Source organism: Protobothrops mucrosquamatus, unplaced genomic scaffold (assembly GCF_001527695.2).
Source record: "Protobothrops mucrosquamatus isolate PMUCROS unplaced genomic scaffold, P.Mucros_1.0 scaffold2527, whole genome shotgun sequence".
Taxonomy (NCBI): domain Eukaryota; kingdom Metazoa; phylum Chordata; class Lepidosauria; order Squamata; family Viperidae; genus Protobothrops; species Protobothrops mucrosquamatus.
Genome location: NW_015388589.1, coordinates 121,713 through 137,888, shown reverse-complemented (window position 1 = coordinate 137,888; position 16,176 = coordinate 121,713). Strand labels below are relative to the sequence as shown.

Sequence of the window (16,176 nt, the reverse complement as noted above, 5' to 3'; positions counted from 1 at the left end):
TATATGTTTCTTGGAGCTAGATCTTAAAACTTCTTTTCACTATTTGTGTATGTACATGGATACACACACACACATATAATGCATTGAAAAAAACCTATGAATGTCAAACTTTATACTTGTTAAAACCAAAATTCCCTATTATGTCACACATGCTGTGCTACGTTTAATTGAACAAAAATACCATTTTCTTATTTATTCATATCTCTATCATTCAGCTTTTAAGCTCTGTTAAACTAATTTGTCTATACCGTAGGACCTATGGCATAGTAAAAGATGCTAAATGTTAACAGTTAATGTCAGTTTCTATATAGCAGGAAATCGTTACTATGTTCTAGTAATATTGCTTTATACTTCCATTATTAAATAAACTCCTTCACCTGATGCGTATCTTTATGGACAAATTTCATAATAGCATTTTAGTACCAATATTTGTGTGTGTGTGTGTGTGTGTGAGAGAGAGAGAGGGAGGGAGGCAGGAAGGCAGGCAGGCCCTGGTAGAGTTACCAGTCCAAGTATTTTTATATTTTCAATGTTGTTGTTTGTGATCTAACAAAATTACCCCAGAAATGTATGAGTGTATAATCAGCCCATCTGTGCTGTTGTAAAATGTAAAGGCAGATGTTTGTGTCAGTGAGTGTTAAAATGTATTTATATATCTTCCAATTGCATTTTGTTTCACAGAAATTTACTTTCCAAACGGAAGACCCTTCTATTGGAACCAGCAGGACTATTCAGGTTCTACTATTTTGCCATAGTCCATTGAGAGCTTTTTACATTTCAAAATCTTCTTTTGTCTTTTCTTTGTTTGTTATTGTTGTGTTTTTTTTCTTCATTTAACAATTGCAAATCATCTTTGCTCTTCATATGACCCAAACCACCCATCCTTTAGTTTTATGTTTGTTGTTTTGTTTATTCATATGTTCTACTTTTTGTTTTTTCTCACCCATTTGTTTTGTGCAGAGTTCACATGAGACTCTGGACATAGTGGAGAAGAAACAGGCAGAGGTTGGGATAGCAGAGGCAGTAGTCACAGACGATACCAACAGGGGGAAAATGCCATTTGTCTGTGGTAGTGGGGAAAGTCAGAAGATGGAACACCTAGCAAAAAAAGACTCTTCATCACTGTCATCCAATAGCAGCAGTAGTGAGAATGAAGATGAAGTAGGAGAGTATCAGCCACACCAGCAGATTATAGAAGATACTATAAAAGAAGAATTGGAAGAAAATGAAACTACCAAAGAGGAAGAAGAGAGCTCAGCAGCAGAAGTTTGTGTTAAATTTTCAGAAGAAGTCAGTCCAATTCAAATAGCAATTGAGCACAAGCAGTCGACTGAAGCTCTGGTCCAGACAAATGAAGCTTCCACAAAGACATCAGAAAAGTCAGAGTTAAGAAAATTGGATGATGAAGGCCTAAAAGAAGAAAAGGAAGAAGATCTACCCAAACTAAATGGAGAAGCATCACATATTGACATTGATGTTTCACCACAATTAATTTGTTGCTCAGAGGTAAATGGTAGAAGAGGAAGTGACCCGGAGGTGTCTTCATCATAGGGTCAAATATTTCTGCCTTTCTTCTCTATCTTATTCAGATTTCATAATATTGCAGAGTGGGGGAATCAAATTTTTCATTTCTCTCAGAAGGAATTTGTCTAGGATAATATCATCTTTTTTATTATTTAAGTTTCTCATGTTCCTCTTCTGTTTGCATGCTTTATGAGTCTTCGAGCATTTAGTTGATCGGTCTCTCATGACAAAATATGAAATTTTGTAATGTGTATGGCAAAAACAGCCAGCATGTTCAATATGATATTTATCTCTTAGAACACAAGATTTTGTAAACATTTGTGAAAATTTACCGTCTAGAGCTTGGCACAATGTCACTACATTCATACATGGATATTTGTACTTCATAAAGCATCATTGGATGTATTAATTATCAGATTACTGCTGTTTGCCAAAAGCCTTTGCATTTACACTTCTCATTCTTTTATATTATCTAGGCAGGTATATAAAGACATTATTATGATAGATGATAAATCAAAGTTTTCTGTGTCCAAAATATACAGTCAGATTATAGTGAATGATAGGGAATAAAACAACTTAAAAGTATCCTAGTGTACATGATAGATTTAGTGAGCATTCTTGTCAAAAAAATAATAGTGCCAATCAGTTAAATCTGGGTGTATGGAGAGGCAGGGATTAAGTAGCATAGATTCATAACTGACTTTCATCTTTAGTAAATTTTACTTGACCATTCCTCGTCAGGCATCACTGGTATATTGAGAAGCCAAACAATGCCTGATTTATTCTGTTCATCATACCTGTTTAAGATATTTTTGGAGTTGCATATTTAAAGGGCTTAGACATCGTTTTTCCTTAATCTGTTAACATCCTTTAATACAGAATAGAATATCTACTAATATAGTTTGAAAATGCTCTATAGGTAGGTTATTGATGCTATTGTTTGTTAGAATTGTGTACCTGGTATTAAGATTTGACTTTAGAAAATTGAACTTACCTTTACAATAACCATTATTTTCTCACATCAAGCTCGATTGTAGTCTGCATATTGTGTACTTTACTGTTTCATGACTTTTGAATATAGTCTTCTGTATTTTCTGAACACTAGCCTCCACTTATTAAAACTGAGATGGTGACGATTTCAGATGCTTCACAAAGAACTGAAATATCCACCAAAGAAGTCCCAATTGTTCAGACAGAGACTAAAACGATCACCTATGAATCTCCTCAGGTACAAATGTTTAAATTAAAATAGCTATGTTTAATGAAAGGGATCGTGCTACCTATCTAGATGAGAATTTAAGAAGATATGAATCATAACAATCATGATCACAACAATCATGGCTTCCTTTCCATATACAGTACTTTCCAAATGATTGAGAGAAATAATTCCTTTTGATCCTATAGAGATAACAGGATGATAAGGTATACGGATTTCTTCCATACACTGCATTAGCCTGCCTAAACAAATCAGGATGCCTAGTACATTTGCAACATGAATAAGTTACTGTCCTGCCTGTAAGCCCTGTCACAAGCCTGTCTTTACATTTCTAATGTCATATTACTCACTGTAAGAGCTTACCTCTTCATATATCCTCACCACAAGACAATATTGTTCTGTTCTCTAACAAATTGAACTCTTCTGAAGAATTGTTCCTCCTCAAATCCATGCTATGCTGCCTCATTGTGGTGATAGTGGTAGTGGTGGGATGTTCCTGGGAGGCATGGACAAAGAATGTCCATTGTGTATGCCAGGAGTATTTGTTGATGGTATTTTGGAGTACTTATGTTGCTCAATGACACTGCTAGATTCAAGTCTTTGGGACAACTAGTCACTGATTTTGCCTAACAGGAAATAGTATCTGAATTCTCTGCAAAGAGAATTATTGAAGGATCATGAAATAGAAGAAGCACAAACATGAAAAAGCTCAACATAATGAAAGATGAAATGAATCGATTACACATTGATATGTTAGGCATCAGCAAATTGAAATGGATTGGAATTGGATACTTTTCTGTCCGAAAATCATACTGTTTACTGCTCAGGTCACAAACAAAGAAGAAATGGCATTGCTTTCATAATCAGGATATAAGCAGACACAGTGCTCGAATACAATCTAGTTGATGAGAGGCAGCATTTGATTTCTTACAAGGTTGCTTCTGCTTAAAAAAAATAATAAATTTGTGTTTTTATTTAATTTTTAATCAGTATTTGCTCTTTGCCTATGTAGTTTGATGATGGTGGTGACGCTGGTATGTTGTTGAGTGCGCAGACAATCACATCGGAATCTGTCTCTACTACCACAACCACACATATTACTAAGGTAGGAGAAAAGAAATAATTTAGAGCTTGAAGCTTTTATCACTCAGCTTTTTTCTTAAATCTTTAAGCTTTATAATTCTGGTTTATATAAACAAGTTCAATTGCTTCTATTTGATTCCTCCTGCTGTGGGGGCATCTTCATAATGGTCCTTATCCTTTTCCTAACCCCAGAGTTGGAGGCCATATTTGCATGTCCATATAAATAAGGCATAAAAGTTGCTTTAGATGTGCTATTGAGAGGATGAGTGAAACCAAAGTAATCAAGTCTGTTCATGTACATCAGCATTTGTCCCTGTTGTGATATGGTTACACTCCCCCAAGGAATATTTATTTTACTTGTAATTGGTTTGGTTAGAGGTGGCTTTTGTAGTTGGCTTCTCATACATGAATACTAGTTTTATAAAGTTCTTTATAGTTTTGTGTGTTACTCTATGCTAAGAAACATAGTTCTTGCAAAGGCTTTTCCCTTTTTAATATTTTAGCAAATACTTCTAGGTACTACACAATAAAATTATTAAAGTAACATACTTTAATAATAAAAGTATGATCCTATGTCAGAAATAAAAGTGAAATAATATTTAATGATCAACAGAGCAGTTGATCGCATTGCTCTTGTATCAGAAGGATCGAGGCACTTCTGGATTGAAAGGATTAACCAGTGATATCACGATTGCCTGCAGGATGCCCACTTGGAGGTTCCTTTCCTGTCCCTGGCAGGAAAGGAGCAAAGAACAGGAGCTCACCTGCCCCATAGCAGCACTTGGGTCTTGAACTCAGGCCTGCTAATCTCCAATCCAGCATCCTAACCATGTGAGCCACCATGCTCCTATAGAGCAGTTGATAAAAATACTGTAAAACTTGCAGCCAATCAAAAATTTACAGAAGAGTATTCCAAAGCTCTTCAACAGTGGGATTTTGCTGATTATCTTAAATGTAGACTAGATTAATTTTTCTGCCTCTCCTCCCCCCTCCACTATTTTATTGCTTGTGGACTTTCTAAAAATGTTAATTTCCAAATAATGTAATAAAAGGCAGGCAACTGGTAGAAGAAGTCTTTTCTAACCTAGCATAGGGAATAGAATATATAGCTCAGTGATGGTGAACCTTTTAGAGACTGAGTGCCCAAAAACTGGCCCCACCCCCGCTCCGCCCCCACCCCGCCTACCCGCAGGGCTACTCACCGCCTCAGGGCCCACCACAGATCGCCCAGGCAGCCCAGCAGCGCTATGGCAGTCACGCCCTCTGCCCGCGCCCTGCAACATCAACTGCACAATGGAGTGTGAGGGCAGAGTCTTGTCTACGCTGTCTGGCTGCCATGTCTTTGGCTGCGCTGCTCCGCTTGGGCCATGCTCAGGGGTGACTCTCCTTCAGGGGGGCTGCTGGAGAGGAGGGGGTCGTGGGGGGAGGCGAGGCTGGGGCAACAGCACGTGTGCCCACAGAGAGGGCTCCGAGTGCCGCCTCTGGCACCGTGCCATAGGTTCGCCATCACTGATATAGCTCAAGAGCCAAATCTATCCCCAGGCCCCCTCCTTTATTGGTTTCCTTCTCAGAAAGGGTTTCATGCTCACCTTTGAACAGAATACTGCTCCCTTCTCCCTCACTGATAAAAATATGAATCAAATTAAGCCAGCAAACAAATTAATAGCCATGAGTCGTTGGGATGGAGGCAAAAACCTATATTTATTTCTTCATCTCTGAGGCCTCCCTTTACTTGGCTAGTGAAGACAGAGAAGTGTTGGATGCACTGATTTTGGCTCAGTTAAACTTTCTAGGCAAGAACTATTTTAATTTGCATTTTGAATCCTGTTTTTCTTAATGAAGGGCTGGTAGAATATCAAAATGGTTCCAACCCTTTTTCAACTGGACATATCTTTTAATTGTGTTTCCAGTTATTTTCTTTCTTGTACCATTAACAATTCTCTAGCATCTTTTTTCCCAATATGATGCATTCAGAGGAGGGTGTGCTGAAGAGAGGTTAGGAATGATTGCAGTTATCAATAAAATGCACCTGTAGCAGAAACAGTTCTAGATAGCAGGAATATTAATCTAGAAGTGACAGTGCATTAGCTTTTCCCTCTTTATTCCAATTCTATTTTAAGTGTGTGTTGCAGCTTCTGTTGAATTTCTTTTTCATTGCAATATTTGTCAAGTAAATTCACAGTATTATAAGATTAAATAATCCTTTTCTGGTGAAACCTGTAGATGGTAAAAGGTGGTGTGTCAGAAACCAGAATTGAAAAGCGGATTGTTATCACGGGAGATACAGATCTTGATCATGATGAGGTGAGACAAAATGAATGCTTATAATGAGAGAATTATATATGTTCTATAATGAGGGAATTATACATGGAGAGAAGGAAGATTTAAGAATATGTATAAGGTGTAAGAATTGGAACTAGTGATAAAATGAACAATAGTTAAATTATTTAATTTGCAAAATGCTTTATATACAAAAAGATTGATTATTGTAGATAAAAGCAAAAAAAAATGTTCATTAAACTCATAGTATGTCCTTATTAAACTCTTCATAAATAAATCTAACCATAATTTAATTTTAATTTCTTAATGATAATGTATCAAGGCCTCTAAATAAATTTAATTTGAGATTTGGATGTATGTGACAAGTTCAATCTCTCCTTGAAACTTGAAATGAAATGGCAGAGCTGCTTAGCATTAGGGATATTCTTCCCAACACATGCTCAGTACGGTTGGGGAATTTGAAAAAGTCAGACAACATGTTTGTTTTAATAAAATTAAATGTATCATCTCTATTTAGGAGTCTATAAAATTATTGTTCTGTCCCAGCCTACGTGAGTCCTTGTTAAATTCACAAGGAGAAACCCCTCTTCCAACAAGCAGGCTGGAACCGAAGGAAACAAACCCCTTTTAGTATTATTTACAGACCTACAAAATGACCAAAAGCAAAGGCAAACAAAACACAAGTCACTTGCTTTCTTCCAAACAGAAAATTGTCCAAAGGCAGAGGCAAACAAAACAACGATTCCATGAAACTTGAGTCCTTCACAAACGGTTGCCTTCAGCAACCAGCACCTCCCACACCTTCCCTTTTATTATGCAACCCAAGGTGTGGCTTTCTAATGCCTTCTCCTTTGCCTTTGGAGTCACCCCATTGCATTCCTCTGTCCAACTCTTGTTGCCTGTCGGTGTTTGCAAGCATCCCTGATGTCTTCCAGCTGTGAGTCCTCACAGTCCAACTCAACCTCCCAGCACAGTTGTGTCTCAGCCAGAGCACGAGTGGAGGGGCCAGGCTCCTCGTCAGACTGTAAGTCTTGGGGCTCATCAGAGCCTTCCTCTGACTTTGATGGCACTCCAGGCCCCTCCTCCTCCTCCTCTGATTCCTCAGACTCATCTGCCGTGTCCACTGGCTGACGAAGAATCACAACAATTATGACATCCTAAAGCAGTGTTTCTCAACCTTGACAATTTTAAGGCATGTGGACTTCAACTCCCAGAATTCCACAGCCAGCAATGCTGGCTGTGGAATTCTGGGAGTTGAAGTCCACATGCCTTAAAATTGTCAAGGTTGAAAAACACTGTCCTAAAGTAATCCTGCAGTGGTACCTATGAATTTGCTTGAAACTAATCCATAAATGTTGATTTTTTTGTGTGTAAAATACATGGGTGCTTTTTTCAGTAGTATACCTATCATTGTTTCTGTGTAGACCTTTAAATTAGAATCTTTTTTTTATACAGTAGTATTCTTTTTGTTTCCATACATTCTGAAAAAAATACTACTAAAGAAATGTCAGGCAGAGAAAAAAAATGTCTTTGTACATTTCTTCGTGCGGTTCCTTAGGGTTTGTTTTTGCATATTTTTCAACTGAAGTTTAGGGTAACTATATATAGAAAGCAGGTATTAATTTTGGCTTAGGGTTAGGGATTCTATCGAGATTGCTGACCTCTTCCACATCAACAAGTAAAATTGTAGAGTAAAATTACTGCCTAGTGTTCTGGCAATGGATTTTCCAAATTCTGCAGTTACCACATTAGCACAAATTGGAGAGACAAAATTGTAGAATGGAAATGATGAACAAGAAGGAAATATTTAACTCTTCCAATTGCCATTTGTTTTCTAAATTGTGTTTCATTAGTCTGAGATTGTAGATCAGCTCAGGGAGGGAAAAATGGGCTAAATATTAGAACAAGGCATATTGGAGACTAAAAGAAAACAATTGCTTTAGCATACATACACTACATATGCTATACTGAGTAGTCTTCAGTACCCTTACAAAACAAAACATGAAAAAGAATCCTTACTTTAACAAGCTTTCTACAAATTTTAATACTTTACTTGATATCATTCAAACAAATTTGTAAATGTATTTATTAGCTTTCAAATATAACACTTTAAAAGTTTTCTTCTTTTATAGTTGATTGTTTTATTACGGAAATGATATGCTTGGTTTAATATTTAATTCAAATTGTTCCAGGAAGATTAGCATTAAGAGCTTTGCTAGCCATTACACATTAAACTCTGTTTAATTTTAATTTGCCATAGTTATTCCATTTTTCTGGCATTGCAGGCATTGGCGCAAGCCATTAAAGAAGCCAAAGAACAGCACCCTGACATGTCCGTAACAAGAGTAGTGGTGCATAAGGAAAGTGAACTTGAAGAAGAAGGCCATTAAGGTATGAATCTTCAGCCCATAATGTATACAACAATACTTGATGGAATAATTGTAGGAGAATTTCTCCATAATGGCTTTAGAAGTGCTGATTGTTGATACCAACCACATGAAAACCTCAACTTGAATATTCCTTGTGGAATTTTGCAGTGATTTTATTCTTCCATTTTGTTTTTGTTTTTTAAAGAATGGTTCAGAAAACAAGAGTACAGGAGAAAAAAAGGAAAGGACATGGAGAAATGGCAAAAAGGATACCTGTCTATTGAGAATACTGTCAAGATACCACCTGGTGGTATATTAAATATTTGTGTATGAAGATCTAATGCAATCTTCTGTTCCAACATACAACAATTTTTGTTTTCCTTATCCAGGAAGATTTAAAGCCTACTTAAGCTATATATATCACTGATACATATATATCAGTGACACATTATATGTATCATTATACTCCACTTGTTTACTCCAACATTCACAACAAAAAAAATATAAAAATGTAAAATAATTCCTTTAAAATATTCATTAGAATAATTAACAAACATTTGGTGAAAGAATGTTTTTATTATCATCCTAAATAACACGGTTCTTAGAAAGCATCATTCTTTGTGTGAAAGCCACACAGGCCCTTTTAATAATAACTAGGCAGGTTTTCCTATATATGACTATTTGTCACACAGCTTGGAAACTTTTGGAGCTAACTCCCAAATGGTATTCAACATTTTTTTTTAAAAAAAAAAACCAATCAAGTATGGTAAGAAAGTTTTGTGTTATATTCAACAACATGCTTTTTAAAAAATGCCATGTAAATGTTTTAGGTGAATTAATAACAATATGGATTTTCAAATGATTTTTGACATATCAGACTGAATATTTACAAGCTAGAACAGTATATTCCAGCATTATCAGTGATCTTGATGGAAACTTGGAGCTTTATGGTAACCTTGTGTTTTCAAAATTACAAGCCTTGAATTTTAATGTAGATAATACAAAAAAAAAATATTACCATATTTCTGCATAACGGAGGCCAAGCATTCTCTCTTGCATCCTGTTCTGATGAATGACTTTACTGTAAATTAAGTAGTAAAAAGCTCTTGATCCTGCCTTGAAGTCACAACTGTATTTGGATATCAGGGAAGTATCAGTTATATTCCTGCCCTTAGAATTGTGGATTAGTGTGACAGTACCTTGAGAGATTCACAGATTTCAAAGCAATTTGTGGCCTACGTTGGCAGAAATCAAGTCTCTGCTCCACACCACAGCTTTTCCAAAGCTAGCCAGATGTGGAAGAGAGGTAGTAGCATGTAATATCTGACTTTGTCTCCAACATTAAGACAGGCAGAGCTGGGCACGCCTACTTTAAAAATTATGTAATGCTTCTATTTTGCGATACATTGGTAATGATAGTAAGAAAAAAATTATCTTTTGACTAGTGGTTGCTTCAATAACTTGAGGCCATATGGGCAGCAAATAAATCTAAAAAATAAATAAAACAAACAGGAGATGTTTCCAGAAGTAGAAGTTATGTTTATCTAAAGATAAACATATAAGGATTTTTAATAATAGCTGGGTTTGGGTTCTACACTCTAAGTATAACATTGTTCGTTATAATTATAGAATAAAGTAGTAGGATCTGTCCATCTCCAGCTTAATGGTGGTTGGAACAATTAGTTATAGAAAGTCTGAAATTTATCTGAAAAATGTAGCATGAGGCTTTGAAAAGGAAAACTGTTTTCAAAAGAGGAAAAAAGGCAATTTAGTAAAAAAATGTTTTAATATAATTTAAGATTTATAACAATAATTGCATTAAATTGCTTGCTTCATTAGATTTATGAAGAATGCTTTGAGACTATGAAGAACTTAAATAATTCCAAGTTGATATCCCAGCCAGTCTTTCACTGAATATACCAAGCCTCACCACAGGGACCAAACTTCTCCAAACCGAATTACCAACTTTACAGTTTCTCATGTATGTCTTTTTTTTTTTATAACCGATGTTTAACTTCTTGGATTATTTTTTTTAATGAGCCTTAGAGAATTTTTTTTTGTTCAATTCCCTGCTATTTTTGTATAACTGATTTCTTGATTGCATGAAAGTAAGCAAATATATTTAGAAAGCACTGTTTACTTGAGCAGTTTTATTATGCAGGGGGAAAAAAAAACCTGACTAATTTAGATATATGCTTTTCAAAATATCTCAAAGACTTACTGGAAAAATTTTTACTTTTTCAGATAAATATCAAATGATACAATAAAAATATTCTTTTTATTAAAAAAAATACAAAATGTTCTTATAGTTTGGCAGGGAAAGTAAACTGAAAACTTGTATGATTTTATATAGATTCCTATATAAAATTTTTCTGTTTATTCTGATGATCTATTTTGTGAGGGAACTGGTGCTGGTATCATATAGAAGTGATTTTTTTTAGTTATAAAAAATATTTCTACTGACCAACCACTGTTCAAGTAGCCTTTTGTTTGCACTTCACTGTCCTCAGCTAGTCTCTTCAAAGAGACCTACTATGGTCTGCAACATTCCAGAGTTGGAAGGACTTTGCTCTGTCCTTCCAGCAAATTTAGGCAGCTTAAAACCTAATGCTTTTCTCTTAATACGCTAAATGTCAGATACTTCCATTATATAAATGCATCTGCTGAAAGCTTGCTTTGCCTAAAAACAGGGCTGGCAGTGCTTCTGATTCAAATGCAGAAAGTGTTTCAGAGCACACACGGAAAGCAGCATGCAGAATTTCTCGGCAACTCGTTAAACAAAGCAGAAGTTTTCCATAGGTTTGTCTGTGCGATCCCAGGAATAGACATATCTCACTTAAGCAGTTGCAGTCCAGTACCACAGATGGTCTCCCTTGGACTCTTTGAAGTGCCTTTTTGTCTTTGAATCTTAAGTGCTGCCCAGCCCTAATAAAAACTCATTAACTCCTGTTATATAACTGACATTTGTTGAGCAGTTGTTGTTGTTTAAGTAGCTTGCCTAATAATAGGAACAGGTTTTGAGGACCAGAAGGAACCAAGGCTATGGCCTCAGCCCATTATCAATGGTGCCTGCTACTGAGGAGGTCTCTATGAAAACCTGTTAACTTTCTCCATTGTTCGCCATTGTTCGCCATATGAACTGTATAGTTAAGATGCCATATTAAATTTATAGCAGCTTGAAGTTGTATTAAGTGATATTTTGCTTCATAATACTGTTATAAAATAAAGTTTCTTTATTCTCTAAATGTTTCGCTGCCTTTAATATTTGACACTGAAAATAATGTAAACCTATCAGCATAACTTAGTGCTTATATTGTGCTGGGATTAAAAAAAAACTTCCTAGGAACATATTCTTATATACCAAGGGTAGGCAACCTTGGCTGTTTTATGACTCGTGGACTTCAACTCCCAGAATTCCTGAGCCAGCATAGTATTCTGGGAGTTGAATTCCTCAAGTCATAAAAGAGCCAAGGTTGCCTACCCCTGTTATATACTTAAACACATCTCTCGAGTGCTTTGCTTTTCTCCTTTCTCATGTTTAGAGAAAATGTTTTTCTGACTCTCAGAGGATCAGTCAGAGAAGTGGGGAAATGGAGTTGTGGCCCACTCTATGGCCTTTGATGATAATTTGGATTCTATAAACTTCCTTTGTGGCTCTTATGCTTTTCGGCGTTTACACAAAGCTAAACAATTTGGACTGAAATGTCAGTAGTGTGCTGATGACACTACCTCTGATTTCCATTCTCAGATCCCAAACCTGCAGTGGACTTGTTGAAAATATTGATGCTTTATGGTGAGTGTTAGGTAGGGTTTGTACCATTTTATTTCCATGAAAGGTCCTATTTTTATAAATAAAATAATTGGTGACTAAAGAAGAATTGTGAAGACTTTATTAGTTCATTAAAACAAGTGGACTACATTAATTCAGATTATAGGTGGGAGCTATTGTAAAGTTTTTAAGGAATAGAAATTCAAATAGTGGAGTAATAAAAGAACATGGTTTGCTTATGAGTTAAACTCTTGAGTCAGAACTTGGCAACTGCCAGTCATGTCAGTCTGTCCCCTGTGATGATCCACAGCTTTTGCAATGACATTCCAATAATGTCCTTTGTCCACTACATTTTATCTATTTTCCTTCCCTTTTTATGCTTCCCTCAAAGGATATTTGGAAAAGATCTTTTTCTAATCTATCACCTGCTCATATCACATGACCAAAGTCTGCTTGCTGATAATTCTCTTAAGGGAATAGTAATTTTTTATTTCATCCAGGACATATTTATGTTTCTCCCAATCCATGGCTCTGATAGCAACAGACTCTAAAATCCATAATTTAAAGACATGTATCTTATTTTTCAACAGCCATATACTGCTACTGGAAAAGCCATTACTTTAATTTTTCTGATTTTTGTTGTCATGGCAATGTCCTTAGCCTTCATTACCTTGCTTAAATTTGTCATTGCCTTCTTCCCTAGGACTAATCTCATTTTTAATGCTTTATACCCATTTTTGTTGCTGAACACAAAAAACCCCCATAAGTATCTGTTTTCTTCATTGTGGGTTCACTAAGCATGCTAGCTGTTATTATTTTGTTGTCTTGTTATTTAACACTAGCCCAGATTTTTCATTTTTCATTTTCCATTTTTACTTTCACAAGGAGCTCTTCTGAATCATTTTTATTTTCAGATAATAAAATAGCATACCCTGCATATCTCATTAGTGCCTAACCTGCAAATCTGATTCCAAGATTCAATTCTGCCTTTTAAACTATACCTAGTTTGGTGGGCTCAAAACACAAACAACCCATCAGCAGCACAGCTCCCTAGACAACATACATACTATACATATTACTCAATACTACTCACTCTTCTCCACTCCTCCTGCTATTCCTGCTCCTTACAAATATTGCTAGAAAAAACATTCCTCTTCCCAACACCCTCAGCTGTTTCACAGCATAGCTTTTATAGACCTCTGCCCTGCTGAAACGGGAGCGGGGCTTAAAGAGAAGAGACAGAAAAGAGCACAGATGCTGGAAATTGTTTAAGTAGCCTACCACACACCTCCTATCTTTTAATAGTAATAAAAGAAAAATCAACCCCGGTGTTTTTTTTTTCCATGAGGCTAATGCCATTTGTGTCTTTTTCCATGCCATGGTAGGAAAATCAGCAATGACATTTTGCTGTCCATATCTTGATCTGTGATATTGAACTGGCAAAGGTTGTAATCTGAGATACCATTTGGGTTAACTGTGAATTTCATTTGTTGCAGCCATCAGCTGAGTGCTTGATGGTGATTACAGCGAATTCCCAACCTCCTAAATATACACGCAAAGCATTGATTGCCCATTTTCCTGCACAGGCTTCTTTTTCAATGGTGCCATACTTTTGTTCTCTTGGGAGGAGCTTCTTTGAGAGATAAATTACAGGGTTGTCCATCCCTTCATGACTTATGACAAGCACTGTGCCTAAGCCTGTTTGATGTATCTATTTGTAGGACAAAGGGTTGTTTAAAATTCGGCCCTTTCAATATTGGCTTCACACACTGTGTGTCTTTTATTTTATCAAAGGCCTTCCTTTCATTTAGGTAGGGGCTAAATGCTTCTTTAGACTTCTCATTTAACCTTTCCAGATCTTTATGCTTCCTACTTTCTGAAACAGGCTTTCTTAATTGTTCTTTCTCCTGTGTCTTCCTTCCAAACAGCCTCTGATCATTTTGCTGCCTTTTGACCCATTTTCTTGGGTGGTGGTCTTGCATCCAAAAATCTCACTTCAGTAGGGAGTACATGAAGAAACTGTTCTAAAATTACTTCCTCTACCAATTTTTCTTTGCTTCTTCTGGCCTCAATTATTTCCTACCTAGATCTTTCAGTCTTCCCCACAATACACGAATCCCTTCCTGTTTGTCATCTGTGTAGGACTTAATCCTCTGCCTATAGGTGTAAGGAGTTACATGACACCTGTAAAGGATTACCTCTTTAATGTGATAATCTATTACTCCCCTAGCTGAAAGACTGTTATAAACCCTTAGAGCAATTCCTGTTAAACATGGGGCTAATCTGGCCACCCATTCATTGTCCATTTATAAGTAGCAACTTTTTCAAACATAATTAAATAGGTCTCTATATCGCAGTGGTGGCGAACCTATGGCACAGGTGCCAGAGGCGGCACTCAGAGCCCTCTCTGTGGGCACGTGCGCCGTCGCCCCAGTCCTCGGCCTTCAGCTGGGTTTTATAAAAGCTTTTCGCTTTAGGCCTCTGCCGCCGTGTGCAAAAAAGAAAAAAAAAGGTTCAATCAGTCAATTTCAACTTCTCTCGGAAAAAAAAGATCTCACAAAGTTGGAATTGATTGAAATTTTTAGTCCCACCCAGTCTGCTGTTACCACCGCAGCCACGCCCACCCAATGGGCCACACCCACCCAGCACCTGACGATGCATAAGTGGGTTTTGGGTTGCAGTTTGGGCACTCGGACTCTAAAAGGTTCGCCATCACTGCTATATCGTCTTCCTCGGTTAACCTAGAGATTTTGAGATCTTTGGGACCATTTCTGCTCTCTGTATGTTCTGAAAACCCTAGAGGTGAATGTGCCCCTCCCTTTCACTCTTCCCATTCTAGCCTATATTTCCCGTTTCTCTTCAAAGGCTTTTTTTTTTTAAATTAAAGCCTATCCACTTGCTGTTGCCTCAAAATTCCTGTAATGATATTGGCCCAAGTATCTGAAGTTACCCACTTTTCTGCCTGGTCTACCTTCTTTTGCTAGGGTAGATACCTGTCTCTACCAAAATAATAGTCTCTTTTAAGGGAGAATCTGCCCTTCTACTTTTTACATTCCTGTTTGTTTGGTGCAGGCTCTAGTGTGAGGTCGAGTTTCTGTTGCCAGGATTGTTGGCTGTTGCCTGAAAAGTCTAAACTCTGCAAGGGTCAGACAGTAATAACAACAATAATAATAATATAAAGTTGGAAGGGACCTTGGAGATCATCTAGTCCAACCCCCTGCTCAGGCAGGAAACACTATACCATTTCAAACAAATGGCTGTCCAATCTCTTCTTAAAAACTTCCAGTGTTGGAGCATTCGCCGCTTCTGGAGGTAGGTTGTTCCACTGGTTAATTGTTCTGTCAGGAAATTTCTCCTTAGTTCTAGGTTGCTTCTCTCTTTGATTAGTTTCCATCCATTGTCCTGCCTTCAGGTGCTTTGGAGAATAGCTTGACTCCCTCTTCTTTGCGGCAACCCCTGAGATATTGGAACACTGCTATCATGTTACCCCTCGTCCTTCTTTTCATTAAACTAGACATACCCAATTCCAGCAACCGTTCCTTATATGTTTTAGCCCCCTAATCATCTTTGTTGCTCTGTTCTGTACTCTTTCTAGAAAGAGACTCAACATCTTTTTTAATCGTGGTGACCAAAACTGGATGCAGTATTCCAAGTGTGGCCTTACCAAGGCATTGTAAAGTGGTATTAATACTTCACATGATCTTGATTCTATCCCTCTGTTAATGCAGCCTAGCACTATGTTGGCTTTTTTGGCAGCTGCAGCACACTGCTGGCTTATATCTAAGTCCACTAGGACTCCGGAATCCCTCTCACAGTTACTATTACTGAGCCAGGTACCACCTATACTGTACCTGTACATATTTTTTTTTTGCCTAAATGTAGAACCTTACTTTTTTCACCATTGAATTTCATTTTGTTAAATAGCATCCAATGTT

The 16,176-nt window shown here is 36.9% G+C and overlaps 1 protein-coding gene across 2 annotated transcripts in view; it reads left to right on the top strand.

Moving 5' to 3' along the window:
- EPB41L2 (erythrocyte membrane protein band 4.1 like 2) overlaps nucleotides 1-11,703 on the top strand; it is a gene marked incomplete at its 5' end in the record, with an annotated part of 35,558 nt that extends 23,855 nt beyond the window's left edge. Inside the window, 7 exon segments of one of the 2 annotated variants that reach the window (XM_015825173.1) lie at nucleotides 682-735; nucleotides 961-1,506; nucleotides 2,630-2,752; nucleotides 3,753-3,845; nucleotides 6,047-6,127; nucleotides 8,389-8,494; nucleotides 10,312-11,703. In XM_015825173.1, the coding sequence (XP_015680659.1) occupies nucleotides 682-735; nucleotides 961-1,506; nucleotides 2,630-2,752; nucleotides 3,753-3,845; nucleotides 6,047-6,127; nucleotides 8,389-8,493 (1,002 nt within the window). In that variant the 3' untranslated portion in view covers nucleotide 8,494; nucleotides 10,312-11,703. 2 annotated transcript variants of the gene reach the window in all.
- Between the last annotated feature and the right edge of the window lie 4,473 nt (nucleotides 11,704-16,176).